Source organism: Pelodiscus sinensis, chromosome 29 (assembly GCF_049634645.1).
Source record: "Pelodiscus sinensis isolate JC-2024 chromosome 29, ASM4963464v1, whole genome shotgun sequence".
Classification (NCBI taxonomy): domain Eukaryota; kingdom Metazoa; phylum Chordata; order Testudines; family Trionychidae; genus Pelodiscus; species Pelodiscus sinensis.
Genome location: NC_134739.1, coordinates 9,269,885 through 9,288,831, shown reverse-complemented (window position 1 = coordinate 9,288,831; position 18,947 = coordinate 9,269,885). Strand labels below are relative to the sequence as shown.

The 18,947-nt window shown below is 58.4% G+C and overlaps 1 protein-coding gene across 3 annotated transcripts in view; it reads right to left on the bottom strand.

Moving 5' to 3' along the window:
- LOC106733105 (voltage-gated delayed rectifier potassium channel KCNH4) overlaps nucleotides 1-18,947 on the bottom strand; it is a 42,091-nt gene that overhangs the window by 16,399 nt on the left and 6,745 nt on the right. For all 3 annotated transcript variants that reach the window (XM_075911330.1, XM_075911332.1, XM_075911331.1), the window contains exons 2-7: nucleotides 9,829-10,062; nucleotides 9,282-9,413; nucleotides 8,843-8,970; nucleotides 3,482-3,725; nucleotides 3,016-3,173; nucleotides 1,668-1,875 (exon numbers count right to left, since the gene is read on the bottom strand). In XM_075911330.1, coding sequence (XP_075767445.1) covers nucleotides 1,668-1,875; nucleotides 3,016-3,173; nucleotides 3,482-3,725; nucleotides 8,843-8,970; nucleotides 9,282-9,413; nucleotides 9,829-10,062 — 1,104 coding nt within the window. The remainder of the gene's footprint in view (nucleotides 1-1,667; nucleotides 1,876-3,015; nucleotides 3,174-3,481; nucleotides 3,726-8,842; nucleotides 8,971-9,281; nucleotides 9,414-9,828; nucleotides 10,063-18,947) is intronic.

Sequence of the window (18,947 nt, the reverse complement as noted above, 5' to 3'; positions counted from 1 at the left end):
CTGCGGTGCCTCGCCCCACGGCTGGGTCACTCCCGTCCCACGAGGGCCGGGGCCCACTCCATGGCACCGGGCTTCGGCCGGAGCGGTGCCGCGACCCCCCCGCCGCACCACGGGGCTGGACACTCGGGCGTGCTAGGTGCTCAGGGCTCAACTCGCTGGTGGCACCAAGTGGGGGAGATTTGGGGGGTTTCCGGGGCCGTAGGTGGGGGGGGGGGCACTCAGTGTCCCTGGGTGTTACGGGTGTAACGAGGGGAGGGGGAGTTTGTTGTGACAGGCAACGGCGCAGAACTGGAGCCCCCAGCGATCGGCGACCGGGAGACCCAGCTGGAGGGCCCAGCCGGCGCTGGCCAGAGGGAGGCCAATGGGCTGCAGAGAGAGGCCCCAGGGGGTCCCGGCTGGGGAGAACCAAGGAGGGACGAGAGGAGCCCAGGTGCCCTGTTTAGCCTGGGCAGGCGAGGGGCGGCTGGAGGGGACACTGGGGGCTCAGCTGGAAGAAGGGGGCTTCTGACCTGCGCAATGAGAGAGCAGGCAGGCCCCCTGGCGGCAGGGAGACCCACATGGGCTGGGCTGGGTTGTGCAGGGAGAGGGGGGAAGCGGGGTGTGGGGGGAGCAGGCCGACAGGCCTGAGGGATCCTTTGCTGGTTCAAAGCTCAATAAACCCTCCTGTGTGATGCCTGCTGGGCGCTGCTCCGGGCTGGGCTGTTCCCTCTGGGAGTGCAGGCCCCGGGGGGCCAGAGAGAGTGGACCCCCCCCACGACAGAGCCAGGCTGGGGGCTCAGGGAGGCGCCGTCCCAGGAGGCAGGGGGCGGACCCTCGGGAGAGAGTGGCCCCCCGAGAGGGGCTGTCGCACTGGAGGGGTGTCCGCCCGGGGACCCTACGGACTGAGCCCCTGGCACCCAGTCAATGCAGGGGCCCGCGCACCCGGCGCCAGGGCGAGGAGACGTGTTTTCATCGGCCCCCTGCAGCCAGCGCCTCCTCACCGCTCTGCCAGGCCAGGGAGCTCACAGGCAACGGCTCCCTGGCAAGAGACATTCAAACCCTGCTCAGCCAGCCAACACCCCCCCCCCCCCGCAATGCATCCAGAGGCCCACGGCTGCCCGGCCACCCCCCAGCTTGCAGAGCTCCCCCTGCACCTTCCTTTCCTGCACGCAGCGGGGGGCCCCGCCTCACTCCAGTGGCTGCAGGCAGCTGGACTCCCCCCGCGGAAGGGACAGGCCGCCCTGGCCCAGCCAGACTGTCCTCTGGCCACCCTACCGCCTTCCCAGGACTGCTCAGGCTTCCACGCCCCCCCGGAGGGCACAGCCCGGCCCAGTGTCTGGCCCTCACCAGACCCTGCATCCGCCTCCCTTGAGGGCTGCAGCGGGTCCCTGGCACCGCTCACTGAGAGCGTCCCGCCTGCCAACGCCCTCCGCAACCACTCCTGGACCCCGGGACGTGGGGCAGCCTCCGTACCCACCTTGCGCGAGTGGGGAAACCGAGGCAGCGACTTGCCTCGAGCACACTGGCAGCCCATGGGAAAGCTAGGCTAGAACCAGGCGTCCAGACTCCCAGCCTCCACCCCTCCCCCCCCGGCTCTAACCACTAGATCCCACTCCCCTCCCAGAGCTAGCTGCAGAACCTAGGAGCCCTGGGCTGGCCCACTGGGGCTCAGGCCCCGCGGGACTCACCGATGTCCCAGGTCAGAGGGTCGTTACTTTCCATCTCCTTGCGGCCGATGACGTACCAGATGCAGGCCAGCCAGTGGGCGAGCAGGGCGAACATGGACATGAGGAGGGTGAGCACCATGGCGCTGTACTGCGAGTAGCGGTCCAGCTTCTGCAGCAGGCGCAGCAGCCTCAGGAGACGCACCGTCTTGAGCAGGTGCACCAGCGAGGTCTGGGGCGGCGAGCGGGGAGAGAAGCAGAAGCAGCCGTCACGCACCGCGGGCGCCTGGGCAGCTGGACGGGAAACAGCTTAAAGAACGAGCGCAGGGCTGGGCTGGATCGGGCCCCCGCAGCACATCGATCCGGCCACGGCACCTGGCTGCTTTCTATGGACAGCCTGCGGCCCGTGGCACCGATCCAGGCAGCAGGATCCTATTGAAATGCCTCACGGTGGCGGCGCTACCCCGGCAGGGGCTGGAGTCGGGAGCCCTTTGCTGAGTTTTTAATTCAAAGCCTCCGGCCCCAAGGGGAGACTAGCCCCAGCCCCGCCCCGTCTGTCCCAAGCCCCGCCCCCTCTGTCCCAAGCCCCGCCCCTTCTGTCCCCAGCCCCGCCCCTTCCAGGGAGTGGAGCCAGCCTGTGACCACCTACCAACGTTCATTAAGTGGCCCCCTTCTAGAATCACAGGGGGGAGAAACAGCCCTGGGCAGAGCCCAGCATGGGACTGGCTCCCACCCAGCGCCCCCCAGGCCTCGGCCCCACTGCCCTGCCCCCAGCTGGCCGGTGTCCTGCTGCAGCCCCAGTTCTCACGCCGGGCAGCAGCTCAACATGGGGGCGTGGCCGGAGGGTTAGAGCCCCCTGCCCCGAGGTTCCCCTTCCAGCGGGCGGCTTTGGTTCAGCGCCTGCAAGGAGAGGCTCGGCTGCGGGTGGCCCATGCACGGGGATCCATTCCCACGGCGCGTGGGCTGGGCCGCCAAAGCCCGCTCCTCTTCCTGGTGCCTGGGGTGGATATGGCACCCCGAATGCATCCGTGGGGCCAACCCAGGGCCTCTGTGGCGGGATGGGGGCCCGGACCCTCCCCAGCTCACCCCAGCCGCTGTGCGGACTCAGCCCCATTGGAACAGGGTGGGCGCAGCAGCGTGTGTCCGCGTGGAACCTGCGTGGGCAGGTGTCTGGGCACGTGGGTGCGTCTCGGAGCCCAGGCAGCCTCATTGTGTCCCAATGCCCAGGCACGGAGGCGCCTGCAGGCGCAGCCATGGGTCCTTGGCAGGCGTGGGGGCAGCCGGCGAGCCCTGCGCCCGGGTGGATCCGGGGGAGCCGCGACAGAGACCCCGCAGCCCGGCCGTCTCTGGGACGCCCCGGGTTCGCACTCACCACGGTCACGTTGAATGCGTACAGGAGGTCAAAGGGCAAGGCGGCGATCAGGTCCACGAAGAACCAGGTGGCCACGTAGTGGAGGCAGATGGAGCGGGTGTCGTAGACCACCTGCCCCGACTGGCTGACGTAGGTGGTGCGGAAGTTCAGGACGATGTCTGGAGAGGAGCACCGAGCCGGTCACTGCCGGAGCCCTGCCTGGGCGCGCCCTGCTGCCTGGGGCGGATGCCAGCCTGGAAACGGGGGGCTCTGACCCGGCCCATTCGGGGACTGGGGCGGTGGGGCGCAGCAGCAAGCCCTCCGAGCTGGCCTGGGGGCTACCGGAGGGAACGCGCCCTGGCACAGAGCTCAGCTGGGAGAGCAGGCGCCCTGTCCCCAGCCGGGAAGGGCCCGGTGGGCCCCAGCCCCACACCGAGTGCCCTCCCCGGGTGCCACACAGCGGCGCCCGGCCCGGCGCCAGCCCTACCCAGGATGAAGAGCATCTCCACGACAATGTCGCTGACGATGGTGCTGCGGGCGGCCGCCAGGCTGTCCTCGGTGCCGGTGAAGCAGACGTTGTAGGGGACGGTGACGGCCACGTAGAAGGTGGCCAGCAGGATGAGCCAGTCCCACAGGGCCTTGAAGATGCTGTAGTGCAGCAAGATGAAGCGGGATTTCTGCACCGAGGCCACTTTGTACTCGGGAACGGAGGGCTTGCTCTCGAAGACGTCCTGGGGAAGGGAGGCCTCTGCTGAGACGCAGGTGCCCGGGGAGGGGGAGCGCCCCCATGGCTATCCGCACCAGGCCGGAGACCGGGGTGAGGGGCTTGCAGCCGGGATCGCTGAGGGGAGGAGCACCAGGCCCCTGCCCCAGGGAGCTCCTGTGACATAGGACAGGAGTCCCCATGCAGGGCACAGAGACCCCGACACCCACTGCCCCCCGGCCCATTCCGAGCCCAAAACAACCAGCCGGTAAGCGCCCCCTGCTGCACCCCTCTGCCCAGCCCTCGGGGGGCTGCTGCAGGCAAGGCCTGACTAGGGCCTGGGGTTGCCTCATCCCCAGCAGGACGGGGAAAAGCCCAGCCACTAGGCGCTTGGGACCTGCGCTTCTAACGCTCCCTAGTCCAGCCTCCAACCAGACCCTGCGCTGCCCCCGCCCCCCAACCCTACAGCAGCCGGCCCCTGCGCTGCCCCCGCCCCCCAACCCTACAGCAGCCGGCCCCTGCGCTGCCCCCGCCCCCCCACCCTACAGCAGCCGGCCCCTGCCCTCCCCCCCGCCCCCCACCCTACAGCAGCCGGCCCCTGCGCTGCCCCCGCCCCCCCACCCTACAGCAGCCGGCCCCTGCCCTCCCCCCCGCCCCCCACCCTACAGCAGCCGGCCCCTGCGCTGCCCCCGCCCCCCAACCCTACAGCAGCCGGCCCCCGCGCTGCCACCCGCCCCCCCCCAACCCTACAGCAGCCGGCCCCCGCGCTGCCACCTGCCCCCCACCAACCCTACAGCAGCCGGCCCCTGCGCTGCCACCCGCCTTCTTTCCAAGCAATCCTACAGCACCAATCTGGGCCGCCCCGAGCAGGCAGCCCACTCCCGGGGCAGAGGACGCCCGAGCTGTCCAGGGCTGAGAGCCGGGGCTGCTGACCCCCAACAGTGAGAGGAGGAAGGGGGCCGGGAAGGGAGATCGCAGCCCAGCAGGGCTTCCCGCCGGGCCCCCTTCGCGGGACACAGGCCACATCTACCAGCTGAGGCTCCAAAGGGAGCAGCCCCCGGCGCGCAGGCTGCTCTAAGGTCACCCCGGCAGCGGCTTGATGATGTGCCAGGGGCAGGACGCCCGAGCGCAGCCTCTAGATTCATTTCCCGCTAATGCTATTAACCGTAATCCCCGGGGGCCGCCCGCCCTGGCCCCAAACAGTTCCAGGTGCAAACGCTCGTGGCTTCGGCAGCCAAGGGCACAGCGAGTGCCCATCTCCACTTCCGGGACGCCTGCCTCACAGCTCCACCACGGGGCCGCTAATCCGTGCCCCAGATGCGCAGTCCGGAGGAACAGGGCTGCAGTCTCCCACCTCCCTGTCCCGGGGCAAAGCACAAAGCACTGGGGACTAGCGCCGGGAAACACCTCCCTCCGGCCCCGCTCGCCCAGAGTAAACACTCCTCCGGGATGCAGCCACCTCTGGGGTGGAGGACAGAAGCCAGCAGGTGGAAGGAGGGAGGGAAATGCCAGTTGAGGGCAAGGAGATAAACACCGCCCCTTCCAACCAGGGCCAGCAGGCCCCCCCACGTGACTGGTTAGTTGTTGCCCACGGGTGGATTTAGGGACCATCTGGAGTGATCGGTGCACAGCACCTCGCCGGCAGTTCCTGCCTCTCGCCTGCCCAGCTGGAGCGCAGCGTTCACAAAGTGTACGTCTAGACTACACGGCTCCGTCGATGGAGCCATGTAGATTTGTTTGGTCGGCAAAGGGACATGAAGCGGCGATTTAAATAATCGCGGCTTCATTTAAATTTACATGGCTGCCCTGCTCTGCCGATCAGCTGTTTGTCAGCAGATCGGGGCAGTCTGGACGCTCCTCTGCCGACATAACAGCCCTTTATCGACCTCCCCAGTAAACCTCATCCTACGAGGCATAACGGGGAGGTCGATAAAGGGCTTTCAGGTCGGCACGGGAGCGTCCAGACTAGCACGCTGAGCCGACAAACAGCTGATCAGCTGTTTGTCGGCTCAGCATGGCAGCCATTTAAATTTAAATTGAGCCACGATTATTTAAATCCATTGACAGAGCCATGTAGTTTAGACACACCCAAAGAGACGTCCCGGCTGGATTTCAACGTTCCCAGAGACAAAGACTCCGGCTCAGTTACCCTCCTGGCTAGAAACGGGCAGCGGGTTTCTAGCACGCCCTGGTCTGGCTTCAGCTCCCGGCCACGGGCTCTGCTCTGCCAGAGGCGAGAGCCCACTGCAGGGCGACAGAAACCTTCCAGAGGCACCCGGAGCCCCAGCTCACGCTCCTCTTGCCCTGCTCTTGGCTAAGCAACAGACAGAGCTGCTGCGGTCTCCCCTCCAGAGGCAGGTGTGGCGGCACGCTGGGGTTCCCCCGACTCCTGCACCCCCGTAATGGCACGGACAGACTCCGCCAGCCAGTAGAACAGAGGGAGTTTATTGCTGCTCCAGGATACAGCACAGCACGGATGTAATCTGGTTCCAGGGCAGGCCTAGGATGCCTCAGCCCCCCCTTGAGATGGGGGAGACTGGGCCCCTAAATCCCAGCCCCTTGCTTAGGCTGCTTCCTGCATGATACCAGCCAGAAACTACCAACCTCTCTTCCAGCCCTGCCCCCTAGCCAGGTGCTGGTCTCCACCCTCCTTCCTTTGTCTCTCCCTGGGAGGCTGAGCCTGGGTTAATCCACATTTGAGAGAGTCAGCGAGAATCTCCCATCCCAGTGCAAGGGGACCCGGTCACAGAGCAGACAGCCCCTCCCACTGCGCCACAGCAGGGTTTCAGGGACCTCCCTCCAGCTTGTCAGGGGTCCGTCCACACTAGGGATGTCACAGAGTCGTCGACGAACAGATTAACCGATACGCAAAAGCGTGGAGGTTAACGCGGGAGACGACACGCATTCCCCCCACCTCCCAACCAGCTACAGTTTTTAGCAGGCTGGCCAGCAGCCCGGCTCAGTCCTGGCTCACGCCGGGTCCGGGACCGACCCCTGCTGCGGTTCTGCATTTCAAGCATCTTAGGAGCCGGGCGGCCAGGCTGGTCGCCGTGCTTGGGCTGTGGGTGACCCCCACTGGCCTGTGTCTATAAGTGGGGGTCACCCAGACTCGAGAGAAGTCTGGGGGGTTACGTCCACACAACTGAAATTTGGAGAAAACTGAATTTTTGTTTGAAGTTTGACAGCGCTTTCTTATTTTTTTACTCTTTACACCCCAAAATTTCACCGCCGGCCTGGGCTTCTCACCTGAGCAAAGGAAGGGGTGTGGTTACCTGGGGGGTCGTGTGTTCTGTGGTTTTGGGAGAGGCTGTCTTGGCGGGGAAAACATGGAGAGAAGAGGCTAAGCTGAGTACTGACGGTTCGGGGGCCTGTGGACCCCACCCCAAGGGGTCTAGAGCTGCCAGCCCCCGACTCCTTATGTCCACACCACACCTATGCTGGGTTGAATCCTGGAGAAGCAACAAACCCTCTCTGTTCTACCGGCTGTGGAGTCTCGTCTTGCTGCAGACGGGGGTGCAGGATTGGGGGGTACTGAATAGGAGCTTACTGTCTGCGGATCCTATGTACACTAGTCATATGATTGTATAATGTCTGTGTGTGTAGTTAGGAATCTGTGTAGATGCTGAATACTTCTCTGCATGTAGTAGAGCATTGGGCAGAGCCCGGCCTATGGACATGCTAATCAGCGAGGCCCTGTGGGACAATGGCACTCAATGGGCCAAGGACACACCTAAAGAATGAGTGGTGACTCATACCTAAAAGCTACCAGCAGGGGACACAGGAATAAGCCGTGGGCCAGGTGACCTGCTGTAGCCAAGAAGAGACCAGGAAGGAGGGATACATAGGCCATGTGGTGGTCTCCATCTTGTTCTCAGCTCAGCACTTCATCCCAGAGGCAGCAATGCAGGGATAGAAGAGCCAGAAAGACCTGTGAACCCATCCTGATCCTAGGATGTGCAACAAGAACTTTTAAACCAGCAGCTGTAACATCTCTGCTAGAGCCTGCATCGAGGACTGGGGGATTCGGTGCATGTAACGTACTATTCTTTAACAACCTTACTCTCATGCTTTTCTTTCTTGTGATAATAAACCTTTAGTTTTAGATTCTAAAGGATTGGCCCAGCATGATTTGTGGGTAAGGTCCAAAGGGTAAATTGACCAGGGATCTGTGGCTGGTTTCTTGGAACCGGACAGAACTTGTTCGGGGTAGGTGGGATTGGGTGCTAGGACCCCCCCACCTGTGTATGAGGCCCGGGGCCATCTGGGGCACGGATATTGCTGGGGTGTCGGAGGGGTTTTGCTCAGGAGGCTTCAGGCAGGCAGCTGACGCGCTCTGTGGGACTGGTCTGTGGCCTGTTTGGAGAGGTCACCAGTCTGGGGGCTGTAAGGAGCCCCGGATTTGAGCAATTCTCCCTGAGCGGACGCCCTCAGCTGTGCCCAGACACGGCCCAGTCCATCACAGACCCCACCTCTGTGTTCATGCCGGTGTCTGCACTGGGCTACCCCAGAGGAGAAACCTTGGTCTGAGCAGAGTAACTGGGTTTCCTTGACAGCAGGCGAGAGGCACCGAATACCTGCCCCCGGCCGGCCGCTCTCCACACACTCCAGCCCATCACGCTACGCCCCCGCCTCCTTCCCCTCTGGCTGCGCGGAGTCAGTTCACAGCTCAGACCGAGGCTCACACAGCAGGCCCGGGACCGCACCGACGGGCCTCAGCTGCCCGCTGCTCCGCTCTGGGGCGAGAGGGGAGCCCGATGCCCTGGGAAGAGAGAGCTGGTCCCCGGCAGAGAATCAACAGGCAGGCCCAGGCAAGGCTGCCTGCCAGGGGAGGGCTGGAATTCAGGGCAGCTGGAAAAGCCGTCGGGGGCTGGGAGAACGGGCAGGGGCTGGGGGGAGGGCGCCGGGAACACCCCAGGTTAGGAGGAGCAGAGGGGGCGCAGGAATAAGGGACCACGTGGCCGGACTCCGGCAGGGGGAGCGGGATGCAGGACCTGGCTCGCTGAAGGCAGGTGGGTGCCAAGGAGCCCAGCACAGAGGCAGGGGAGGGGCGAAAGGCACAGGGAACAGGCCAGGGGGAACAGGCCAGGGGGCACAGGAGGGGGGAGAGCAGGAGGGAAGCCCCGGGAGCAGGGGCCGGGTCCTTACGCTGTTGATCTTCATCTCGGCCCGCTCCTTCCCGGCGAACTGGCGGGTGAGCTGGTGCAGCACCGTGCGGCCCTGCCTGCGCGCCGCCCGTAGGCGGGAGCTGCCTGCCTTCTTGGTCCGGTGCTTCTCTGAAACACAGAGGGAGCGGCTCAGAACCGGGGCCGGCGCCGCGTCACTGGGGCCGGCCCCTCTCCCAGTGCAGGCCCCGGGTGCGGACGCAGCGGCCATCCCACGAGGGCCTCCTCCTCCTTCCCATTCCCTCCCCCCCACACGGGGTTATGGGGAGCAGAAGGGGGCGCAGGAATAAGGGACCACGGGGCTGGACGTTTGCCCCAAGCAGATGCCACCAGGATCACGCTGGCCTGTCCCCGCCATGCCAGGCCCCCACCCCAGACACACGCCGCCCAGCCCCACTGCCCGCCCCCTGGCCAGGGCGCACCATCTCTCCTGTCGCTCGGGTGGCCCTTGCCCCGGCTCTCCGAGAGGTCCTTGAAGGAGACGAGGAAGAGCACCACCTCCCCTTTCTCGTTCTTGATGGGCACGATGTCCAGCAGGCACCAGAAGGCAACTCCTGCGGGGAGAAGGGGAACAAGGTGAGCCAGGCATGCCACATCGCAGCCAGACACCCACAGGGCGGGCCCACCTCCCCCGGGCAGGGCTAGTCAGCAGCAGCCCCATTCCAAGACCACGCTGTGCCCGCCACCCCCTTAGCCAGCAGGGACCCAACTCTCCCCACATTCTCTAAGAAGGGAGCTGCGGGAGTAACTCCAGGAGCTGGCAGCAGTAGTAGGCTGTTAACCCCACATCAGCCGGCCACTCGAGGGGTCCACAGGATGGCCTGGGGCTCTGGGAGAAGCTTCTGGGCTAGGGTTCCCTCCGGCATGCTGTTACGCTGAGGGGCAGGAGCCGGTTCCTCTGAGGCTGGTCCCCATGGGTGCTGCGGATCCCGACCTCGCGGCCTGCCCCACGCCGCCGCCCCCACTCACCGCCCTTCTTGTAGAAGCCGACCTCAGTCTGGAATTCCTGCCTCCCGTCCAGCGCCTTCTCGATGCTCTGCAGGGCAGACTCGCTGGTCTCCGCCCCGTACAGGAAGCGGCAGCTGCAGTTCTTCTGCATGACCTCGGAGCGGGCGAAGCCAGTGAGGTCGCAGAAGCCGTCAGAGCAGTAGACGATAGGGAAGCCGCGGTGAACCTGAGCGTTGGCCAGGATGAAGTTGCTGTCTGGAGAGAAACAGATGGACCACACCCTCAGTGGCGCAGTTATCGCCTTTGCAAGGTCACAGGAAGCTTCCCCATTGCGACCCTGCCTCCCAGCCCCCTGCTCTGACCACTAGACCCCACTCCCTTCCCAGAGCCAGGGAGAGTGTCCTGGATCCCAGCCCCCTGATCTGACCACTAGACCCCACTCCCTTCCCAGAGCCAGGGAGAGAGTCCTGGATCCCAGCCCCCTGATCTGACCACTAGACCCCACTCCCTTCCCAGACCCAGTCAGCGTAACAGTTTCCGGCATGGCCTAGGGGATAGGGCATTCACCTGGGGAGGGCAGGGTGGCGGGTTCGGGTCACCCAGCCCAGGGTCGGATGGGATAAAGGGCATCTTGAGAGCAAGGCGAGAGAGTCCTGGCTCCCAGGACCCCTGCTCTGACCCACTAGGCTACACTCCCTTCCCAGAACTTGGGCTAGAACGCAGGTACATTAGCTTCCTGCTCCAGCAACTGAACAACCCCAACACTTGCTGAGCCAGAAAGCAAAGGAGTTTTTTAAGCATATTAGGAGCAACAAGACATTAGCACTGATCCACTACTACTAAATGGAAAGGGCAGAATTATTAATAATAATACACCAAAGGCAGACATGTTGTAGCCAGACACAAACCCCATCTTGTTTTTCCACGAACCCCATCTTGTCCCCCCCCCCCCCCCCAGAGAGCAAGAGAAAGGCAGTCAGCCTTTGATGCCCTGGGAACGCAGGTGTGCTGCCTGTCCCTGACTCTACCATAAACAGAAACCAGACAGTAAATGGGCTAGCTGACGACCCGGGACCTCCCGTCGCCCTGATGGCTAGTACCAGTAATTGACACGCCTGCACTGTCCCAGAGAGGAATCTTCGCCCATCACATACCAGAGGTGCCCGATGTCTGCATTTTCCCAGGTGTAAATTATGCTTTGCACCCTTCGTGGGAAACTTGGCATTCAAAGCCATTTTTCCTAATTGGCCACTTAAAACCAGGAAGAAGCCTACATGACCCAAGGGGTATAAAAAGAGGTTCCGCAGCTCACCCCATTTGAGCTCCAATCATCTATACCTGCTGGCAGGTATTGATTGTCTCCCGAGGTCTGTGGGACGCCCAACCTCGCCCTACTTCTTCCCGAGGGATTGAGAGAAAGACGCTGGCCACGCCAAGTCTGGAACGCAGGGGTGAGAATATATACCTGCTATGTGTCTATTTTGCATGCATTTAATAAGAGCTCAGAGAACCAAAAGGGTTTCATGGTACCTGTAAGTGACTTATTAGTGTAATTTCTGTCCTGTCCTTTGTAGTGTCTGTGTTATCTGTAACACAGCAGTAGCATTTAACAGCTAAGTTTACCCTGTAACAATAAAATAGTAACTGTTTAAGCTTTAACCTGACTCCTTCAGTTGCTGTAACAGAACCAAGCACAATTTAAAAGAACTTCAGCCAGTCATAAGGGACTCACTGCCCTGACCGTCGGCTGACACGTGTTCAATCCATATTTGTGTTCTGTACTTCTGTAGCTATATCAGAAGGCAATACTCCTTCCATTCCACTAGCCTCTCAGGAGGATGTTACACAGCAGCTACTAAAGCCAAACATTTTAAAATCAGCAGGTGCGGATAACTCGGATCCAAGAGTTTCAAAAGAGCTGGCTGACGAGCTTACTGGTCCATTCATGTCGATTTTCACCAAGTCTTACAACACTGGGGACATTTCCAAGGATTGGAAGGAAGCTACGGTTGTCTCAATATTTAAAAGGGGTAAACAGGACGACATGGAGGATTATAGGCTTGTTGGTTTGACATTGATCCTGGGCAAGATGATATGAGACTCGATTAACAAAGAATGAAAGGAGGGGAATATAATTAATTCCGTGGGCTTATGGGGAAAATAGTCCTGTCCTACTTGATTTTTTTTTTAAAACATGAGATTACAAGTTTGCTTGTGAGTGCTGATGTAAAAGCCCAAATATCTGTGCCGTGTTTGACTCGGTACCAGGGATATTAATGGGTAACATCTGCTGGAACCCTGCGTCCACTTCTGGTGCTGACAAGCCAAGATGGTACCTGCCTGTGGAACACACATTTAACACTGGGTTTTCCAGGCTTGCAGAGTCTCTAATACATCAAAAAGGGGGCGTGATGCTGAAAACTTTGGGAACCACTAGACTAGTATTGGGTCCTGCCGGGAGGGCAGGGGACTGGACTCGATGACCTCTCAAGGTCCCTTCCAGTTCTAGTGTTCTAGGATTCGTCAAAAGACTAATCGCCGAAACATTTTGGATGATCTACATACAGGAAGACATGTACCCTGCATTACTGAAATGTGCCCCAAAAGTGCTGACTTGCTTTGGGTCCACATAGGTATGTGCAAGTTCATTCTTCTCCGTGGGAATCATCAAGCCAAAACTGCGCACCCCTCTTACTGATAGACATCTGACTGACTGTCTCTGTGGTGCTACAACGGGATACAAGCGAGATGTGAAACAGCTAGTTAAAAGTTTGCAGACATAAGAACGGCCACAGAATGGTCCATCTAGCCCAGTATCCTGTCTGCCGACAGTGACTGATACCAGATGGACCAAAGCGAGGGAACACAACAGGTAATCCTCACGTGATCCCTCTCCTATCACCCACCTCCAGAGAAACAGAGACTAAGGCCACCATTCCTACCCATCCTGGCTAATAGCCATTGATGGACCTAACCTCCATGAATCTATCTAGCTCTATTTTGAACCCTGTTAAAGTTCTAGCCTTCACCACATCCTCTGGCAAGGAGTTCCACAGGTTGACTGTGTGCCGAGTGAAGACAAACTTCCTTTTGTTTGTTTTAAACCTGCTGCCCATTAATTTCATTTGGTGACCCCTAGTTCGTATATTGTGGGAACAAGTAAATAACTTTTCCTTATTCACTTTTCCCACACTAGTCATAATTTTATATACTTCTATCATATCTCCCCTTAGTCTCCTCTTTTCTAAGCTGAAAAGTCCTAATCTTTTTAATCTTTCTTCATATGGGACCCGTTCCAAACCCCTAATCATTTTTGTTGCCCTGTTCTGAACCTTTTGCAATGCCAAGAGATCTTTTTTGAGATGAGGTGACCCCATGTGTACGCAATATTCAAGATGTGGGCATCCCATGGTTTTATATAGAGGCAATAAGATGTTCTCTGTCTTATTCTCTATCCCTTTTTTAATGATTCCTAACATTCTGTTTGCTTTTTTGACTGCTGCTACACACTGAGTGGGCACAATTTTCACATTGATTGTACTTATGCTCCAGTAAATTCCAGTACAGTATTAGCAATTTTTGTTTGATTTAAAATTGTGAAGCCAAAACAAAAGAGTAGTCAATATAATGGTCTTCTGTTGATACGCATTTTAGTTGTTAAATTCCTGGACTGTCATTGCTCATTAAAAGTGCTGTCATATAGGTGGAAATCAGTTAAATACTGCATTTTATTAATATCATCAGAACTGACGTAAATGGGGCCTGCGTGTTGTGTAGTCTTGTCTTAATTTTTCTATTCATGCCCATCAGTGTGAGATAAGCTATTTGCATATATATTTGAATGTATATGCAACCACACTTAAGTTGCGGCCCTCGGCATGTGCTGTGAGTATCATTGTGGCCCTCGGGGCTTCCAAAGTTGAGTAGTAGGGTTACCAGGTGTCTGGTTTTCGCCCAGACTGTCTGTTATTCGGGTCCCCCGTCCGGTAAAAAAACCAGAAAATACCGGACATATGAAATGGCCAGTATTTCCTGTTTCTCTTGGATGGAAGCCCGGCAGGGACAATTTTCCCTTGCTGCAGCTGGCAGGGGAGTGAGGAGTGCAGGGCCATTTAAAGCCATAGCGCCCCCCCCCCCCCCCCCATTTTTTTTTTTTTTTTTTTGCTTAGCAACTTTGGTCTCCCCCTTTTTTATTCCCAACAACATTTTTTCCATGGTTTTTTTGGGGGGGAGGGAGGGGGAAGGGTTCAGTATTTTTTGTTAAACCATCTGACAACCCTATTGAGTAGCCATGGTCTAACATGATCTAGGGCCTTGAAGTGAAAGCTAGACAAATTTGGACTGGAAAGAACGGGTAAACTTTTAACAGTGAGAGTAATAATTACCCATTAAGAACAGCCAGACTGGGTCAGACCAAAGGTCCATCTAGCCCAGTATCCTGTCTTCCGACTGTAGCCAACTCCAGATGTCCCAAAAGGGAATGAACCAGACAGGCAATCAAGTGATCCATCCCGTCACCCATTCCCAGCTTCTGGCAAACAGGGGCTATGGACAGTATCCCTGCCCAGCCTGGCGAATGGCCATTGATGGACCCATTCTCCATCTTTTTTGAACCCTACTGAAGTGCTGGCCTTCGCAACATCCTCTGGCAAGGAGTTCCACAATATGGAACAATTCACCAGGTGTCGTGTCGGATTCCCTCTCACTAACCCTGTAAAAGTCAGGGATGTTTTTTTCCTAGACGCTCAGCTTAGAAAAGATAGGAAGTCTGGCAAGAGACCACCCTGGCATCAGACTTTGAATGATCTAAAAATCAAAAAGGCATCCTATAAAAAGTGGAAACCAAGTCCACGTGCAAAGGATGAAGATAAACAGATAACACAAAGATGCAGGGGCAAAATTGCAAAGGCACAAAATGCGCTCAGTCTGACTAGAGACATAAAGGGTAACAAGAAAACATTCTGCAAATATATTAGAAGCAAGAGGAAGACCAAGGATAAGGCAGGCCCATTGCTCAATGAAGAGGAAGAAACAATAACAAAAAATGTGGAAATGGCAGAGCAGTCTAATGACTTCTTTGTGTTGGTTTTCACCAAGAAGGTTGGTGGCAATTGGAAGCCTAACATAGCGAATGCCAGTGAAGATCGGGTAGGTTCGGAAGTTAAAATAGGAAAAGAACAAGTTAAAAATTAGCTAGAAGTTAGACATCTTCAAGTCACCAGGACCTGATGAAATCCAATCTAGAATACTCAAGGAGCTGAGAGGAAGAGGTATATGAACCATTAGCTACCATCTTTGGAAGTTGGGAGAGATTCCAGAAGACTGGAAAAGGGCAAACCTAGTGTCCGTTTATAAAAAGGGAAATAAGGACAATCCAAGGAACTCCAGACCAGTCAGCTTAACTTCTGTGCCAGGAAAAATAACGGAGCAAATAATGAAGGAATCCATCAGCAAACATCTGGAAGATAATAAGGTGATAAGTAACAGCCAGCATGGATTTGTAAAGAACAAACTGTGTCACACCAACCTGGTTTCTTTCTTTGGTAGGATAACAAGTCTTGTGGATAAGGGGGACGTGGTCGAAACGGTATAGCTAGACTTTAGTAAAGCATTTGATATGATCTTGCATGACCTTCTCATCAATAAACTAGGGAAATACAAACTAAATGGGGCTACTATAAGGTGGTTGCATAACTGGTTGGAAAACCATTTTCAGAGACTATTTATTAACGTCCACAGTCATGCTGAAAGGGCATAACAACTGGGGTTCCGCAGGGATCAGTTTTGGGACCAGTTCTGTTCAATATCTTCATCAACGATTTAGATGATGACATAGAGAGGACGATTATTTTGCAGATGATCCCAAGCTGGGAAGGGTTGTAAGTGCTTTGGAGGATTGGGTGACAATAGAAAATGATCTGGACAAGGTGGAGAAATGGTTTGAGGTTAATAGGATGAAGTTCAATAAGGACAAATGCAAAGTGCTCCACTTAGGGAGGAACAATCAGTTTCACACACACAGAATGGGAAGTGGCTGTCTAGGAAGGAGTACTGCAGAAAGGGATTTGGGGGTCATAGTGGACCACAAGCTAAATATGAGCCAACAGTGTGACGCTGTTGCAAAAAAAGCAAACATCCTTCTGGCATGTATTAACAGGAGTGTTGTGAGCAAGACACGAGAAGTCATTCTTCTGCCCTCCTCGGCACTGATTAGGCCTCAGCTGGAGTATTGTGTCCAGTTCTGGGCACCACATTTCAGGAAAGATGTGGAGAAATTGGAGAAGGTTCAGAGAAGAGCAACAAAAATGATAAAAGGTCTAGAGAACATGATCTTTGAGGGAAGATTGAAAGAACTGGGTTTGTTTAGTTTGGAAAAGAGAAGGCTGAGAAGAGACATGAGAGCAGCTCTCAAGTACCTAAAAGGGTGTTACAAGGAGGAGGGAGAAAAATTATTCACCTTAACCTCTGAGGATAGGACAAGAAGCAATGGGCTTAAATTGCAGCAAGGGAGGTTTAGGTTGGACATTAGGAAAAGCTTCCTAATGACCAGGGTAGTTAAACACTGGAATAAATTGTCAGGGGGGGGGGGAGGGGCTGTGGAATCTCCATCACTGGAGATATTTAAGAGCACATAGATACACATCTGTCGGGGATGACCTAGATGATGCCTAGTCCTGCCACGACCTCTCGAGGTCTCTTCCAGTTCTAGGATTCTAGTGGGACAGGTCCTGGGCCGTACAGGTCAAACCAGCATGACAACAGTCCCTTCTGGCCTTGGAATCAAAGAACCCAGGATGCAGAAGGGAAGACAGGTGAGGACTAAGGCTGCCAACCTTTGGGGGTGCCAGCACTGGCCCTGCACCCCCGCAGCATCCAGACATCCCCATGCCAAGCAGAGCTACATCCCCAACTCCAGGGTGATGCCAAGGAAAGGCCCCAAGCGTCACCACCTGCGCAGCCCTTCCTGTTGCTATTTGTGCAGGGACTCCTTGCTTTGCCCGCCCCCCGCCAAGGCCTTGACTGAGGCTGCAGTCCTTCCTCCAGGCTGGGGAGCTGGCTATGCCCAGCCCCGCGCCATTCAGTGGGAAGGCGAGCACAGGAGCCCCGATATAGTTCCTGGTTTCCATCTTCGCAGAGACACGGTGCCAAGCAAACCGCGCCTCCCCCTCGCCAGCTGGTGCTTCCCCCCCCCTCCCCATGCAGGGCTAAGGCAGCTTAATAGCAACAACAACAAACCCAGCAGGGGGTCTGCCAGGACTCCCCACAGGCCCGGCAGCCAAGCGCTCGCCGTGGGCACAGGGAAAGCTGCGGAGAGAGGAGCTCCAGTCCGTGCACAGCAGGGTACGCACAAGGAGGCACCACGCAGGGTGCAGGACGGCAGTGGGCCCTGCACGGTCCCAGAGGATGCTGGAGAGCACGGGTGGGAAACCTATGGCCCGGGAGCTGGATGTGGCCCCCAGCTAGCCTGGGTCTGGTCCCTGAGGCTTGGGGCAACCCCCCAGCATTGGGGACCCCACGCTGGTGCCCCACAAAATCTACTAGCCTGGGCCCCCCGAGGCTCTGGTGAGCGAGGGGAATGTCACTGAAGGCTTTATTGTTTTGTTTGGGGGGGGGGGTTCTTCTCACTTGTGTGCGGCCCCTGACGGATTTTTCTGTGGGTCAGCGGCCCCCCCCAACCCAAAAAAGGTTCCCCGCCCCCGCTACAGGGCAGCAAGGTCGGACTGCAGGCGTCAGGAACGGCCCCTTGCTGGCAGACTCCGGGCCAGCGCAGACACGGAGAAGCTGGTGGGGTGCCCGGTCGCCCACCCTGGCAAGGGCAGAGTGGTGGCCCAGAGCACCCCGCACAGCAGCCTGCGGAGGGAGGAGGGGCGTGGCTGCAGCAGTGCATGTCCTGTGGCAACCCAGCCACGTTCCCGCCCCCCCCCCCCCCGCCAACCATGTCACAGCACCACACTTGTTTCCATGACAACAGACAGAGGTGGTACCAGGGTCAGCACCCCGTGGGTAGGAGCACGGACAGATGAGGCCACAGCAGGAAAGCCCCAGGCTCAGAGCCCGGCGAATTGCTCGGCTCCTAGAGACGGGGTCATTGGCTTGGCCGGGGTGTGGAATTCGCAGAGTCTCCGCTCTTGGCAACATCCACAGACACGGCCGGCACCTGCCCCGTGCTCTTCTGCCCCACCCTGTGGCACCCAGGCACCAAAGGGGGGCATCACGCACCAGGGCTGCTGTGGGGGCGAGCCGGGTTCATTTAGCACCAGGCATCTCTGGAAGGAACCCCCTTTCCAGCTTCGTTAAGCCCCTCATGGATATACTGAGGCCGAAAGTCTTTCAAAGAGCCTGAGCAATCGCCTTGGAAACGCACACGCAGCATCCCAGGCAGCCCTCCCCCCACAGGCCCGGAGGGTGGGGGGTGATGTGCCACCCATCTGGCCGGGACACTAGCCAGGGCGGGAATGAAACCGCTCAGCGCTTCCCACCAGCCCTGGCAGCCCTTAAAGACAAATCTGCTCCTTGCCCAGAGAGGGCGAACCCTTTCCGGGACCCGACTCCACGCCATCACTTCAGGGAAACTGAGGCAGGGACGGGACTGGCCCAAGGTTGCCCAGAGAATCAGTGGCAGGGCTGGGGATTCCAGCCCCCTCCAGAGCCAGGGACAGAGCCCTGGAGCCCTTCCTCCTTTCCCGGCACAGAGCGCTGCTGGGAGCGCAGGTCGTTATGCAAACATCTGGTGCGTGTGGCTGTGGTAGGGGAACAAAGCCCTGTGATGCAGCGTGCTGGGAGCCAAGCGGGGGATGGGCTTTGAAAAGATAATTACGGGGGGGGGGGGGGGCGGGAGCTGTGTCATTGTCTGAAACATCTGGGCTGCCGGGACTGGCGGCTGCAGGAGAGCCCGGGCGCCCAGCCGGGCAGTCATTGCCATTGCCTTTGTCTGTGTTGTCGCCGCACACTGGGCACAGCTGTGGCAACCGCTCGCTCTCGGCCGCCGGGCCAGCCAGCTCCCTGCGGGCACCCCTCGGCCTGGCACAGCCGGCCCAGCTCTCCTGCCTGCGCCTGGCGCTGGGTAGGCCGAGGGAGCAGCCGTCTGCTATGGCCACACTCATCCCGGCAGCTCGCAGGCTGGGGTCGGGCTGCCCCGT